At 38.5% G+C, this 2,415-nt stretch overlaps 1 protein-coding gene across 9 annotated transcripts in view; it reads right to left on the bottom strand.

Moving 5' to 3' along the window:
- LOC130574807 (rap1 GTPase-activating protein 1-like) overlaps positions 1–1,882 on the bottom strand; it is a 35,375-nt gene extending 33,493 nt beyond the window's left edge. For 8 of the 9 annotated variants that reach the window (XR_008965472.1, XM_057368259.1, XM_057368258.1 and 5 more), the window contains exon 1: positions 1,847–1,878. Coding sequence is in view for 8 of the 9 variants with exons in the window: in XM_057368259.1 (XP_057224242.1) it covers positions 1,847–1,864 (18 nt within the window). In the remaining variant the exon portion in view is untranslated. Of the gene's footprint in view, positions 1–1,846 lie in introns of all 9 variants that reach the window. The other variant, XM_057368265.1, reaches the window with a different exon arrangement.
- Positions 1,883–2,415: the final 533 nt, after the last annotated feature.

Here is a 2,415-nt window from a genome sequence, read left to right as displayed (position 1 = left end):
CAATATAAAAAGACAGCACAACTTTACCTGTTAATTCAACACACCAAATGTGAAACAGGTTATCCTAATTTTCAGTTGAACAATTATACTCCAATCCAATTGCTAAAATACTCAAAAATCAATTCTATCCAGAGGCTTTTTTTGTTATTTTATAGGAGAAATGTCAAGTCTCCTGCTTTGGCTTTTACTCCCTTTGATTGCTAATGAAAATCACAGATTTCATTTTCAAGAATGATTCAACAAATCTAACGGATAGTCACAGTCAAATGGAAGGGAAAGCAAAAACAAATTAAAGAGAATAAAGAATTAGTAAAAATSTAAACAAAGACAATAAAYAGTATTCCAAAAAATATTAGCGTARTTTTTTCTTTTGGAAAACACTTAACTTTCAAAACAATCTATTAAACAGCAGTTATTGATTCTCCTAGTGCAAGCCAGGTGACTAAACAACCACCACTCAGTCTTAATAATGGGCAGCTAAGAAAACATCATAGATGAAAAATAAGGCAGTCTGCATGCCTTGGAAATTCCCATCAGCTCCCTGTTCTCTAACTAACAAGGTGCAAATCCAGTCAGAGACATTTCATATGGTAAACTGGGAGCTGAGAAACACTCAAAATCTTAAGCAAGTCTTCCACTAAGGGACACCTGGTAGTGACTCTTCCTTATCCCTATTTCAAAAGGCCTGTGAAGCAATGTCATACCTTTGAACATGTGCTTGAACTGAAGCAGCACTGCAAGCTCAAGCTTACTTTCCTGCACAGCATTAAGTGAGCCAGGCACACTCACAGAGCTTGCTACCMTAAAGCACTGAGAACGCATCCCAAACATAATCTGGATGTCAGTAGAGCAGCTGCAAGGTCTGTGTCTGTCTACACATGAACACATAGCAKAATCACCTTCAGCCCCTCCCTCACACACTCCTCCTCTCTAGTCTACCAAATGCAACTTCAGCCTCTTAACTCTATACTCAGCATTCCACTGCTACCTTCCATCTCCTCACCTTTATAGTCCCACTAAGGTCTGGCACCTTCCTCATATTCTGAATTTGATCACCCAAATTCCAGAAAAGAAATTAACCGGTCTGGTAGGTTTAACTCCTGCACATAGTAAAAAGCACGAGTTCTGTGCCATCTTACACGTTTTGTGAAACATTTTAAAGAGGTTACATCATTCAGGAAAATACTTRTAACCTGCACAGATGCTCTGAAAACAGATAATCTGAAAAAGTTAAAGACTTCAYTGTTAGATATTTAACACATGTAACATGTTATTACATTACTACTTCTTTATCTGATACAGTAAAAGGGGAAAAACCCCAACTCTGCCTTACTTTAATTYTAAAACATAATATATGCAGCTAAATGCATGTATTTCTGTAAGAATTAAGCCTGAGTCATCCTTTCCTGAACAAGTTAAAGACAGGACCTACAGTAGTTATTTATTAAACTGTCTGACCTTGCTAAATGCAGTTAGGTTAACATCCCATTAATCACCTGTCACTATACCTGCTACCCAGCAGAACAGAGTTTCCTGAAGAAGATGCCAGAGACATCTTATTGCAACTTTGATTTTCTCTCAGAATTACAGTTCTGCAAAGAACAGACAGAATTACAATAACCTATGTCCACTGCTTCCATCATGCTGATTGGAAAAACAAACAGAAAAATGCTTTTGAAATCCCACTRAAGAGTAAGCGATTGAGCCTAGAAGACCTAAAAATTCTGCAAGCCYATTAAATACCATTAAAGGGTATTGTGAGTGAAGTGACAGGACAAATAGCAGCTATTGGTTTGCTACAAAAAATTAGGAGATCCCAAAGTCTGAAAGAATTACTTCTCCTCACCTGCATTTTTTCAATCATCTCAAACAAGTCCRCAGTCTGTGAAAAGGAAAAGACAACAGGGAAAAATAATTTGACATTTGCCGAAGCTAACGTTATCTTCTGTGGTAACCCAGATATTGAAGGAACCAAAAGCTCCTTCCATGTTTTGGCAAAGAAACTACTTGTTCACTGAAGACATGATGGAATTGTTCTTCCTTARTTGGTAGCATGAACAAAACAACAGGCCAAATTGTCTTCAGCTTGTGTTGCAAAACCTTAACCTGAAACCTGGTCAGTCAGGTATCAGGAATTTCTCTCTTTCAATGGGTCAGATTGACCTGAGATAGGATGGTGTAAGAACTGATCAAATTAGCAAGTTTAGGATTCTCACAGAAGGAGGCAACTCTAGCTGYAAGACATGCATGCACACCAGCTTGATTTCAGTAATTTCTTCTGCACATGTAACTCAAAGTACACGCCAGCCCSGAGCCAGAGGAACATGGACTGCTTTTACCTTGTTGGGGACAGCAGGAGTGAGGGCACATGGAAAGCCTTCAGTGGGAGAGTCTATAACATCACTGAAACCCTGC

This window comes from Malurus melanocephalus, unplaced genomic scaffold (genome assembly GCF_030028575.1).
Source record: "Malurus melanocephalus ecotype Western Australia unplaced genomic scaffold, MMel_1.1 scaffold_89, whole genome shotgun sequence".
Taxonomy (NCBI): Eukaryota; Metazoa; Chordata; class Aves; order Passeriformes; family Maluridae; genus Malurus; species Malurus melanocephalus.
The sequence above is the reverse complement of the archived record's forward strand: the minus strand, read 5'-3'. Positions and strand labels throughout refer to the sequence as shown.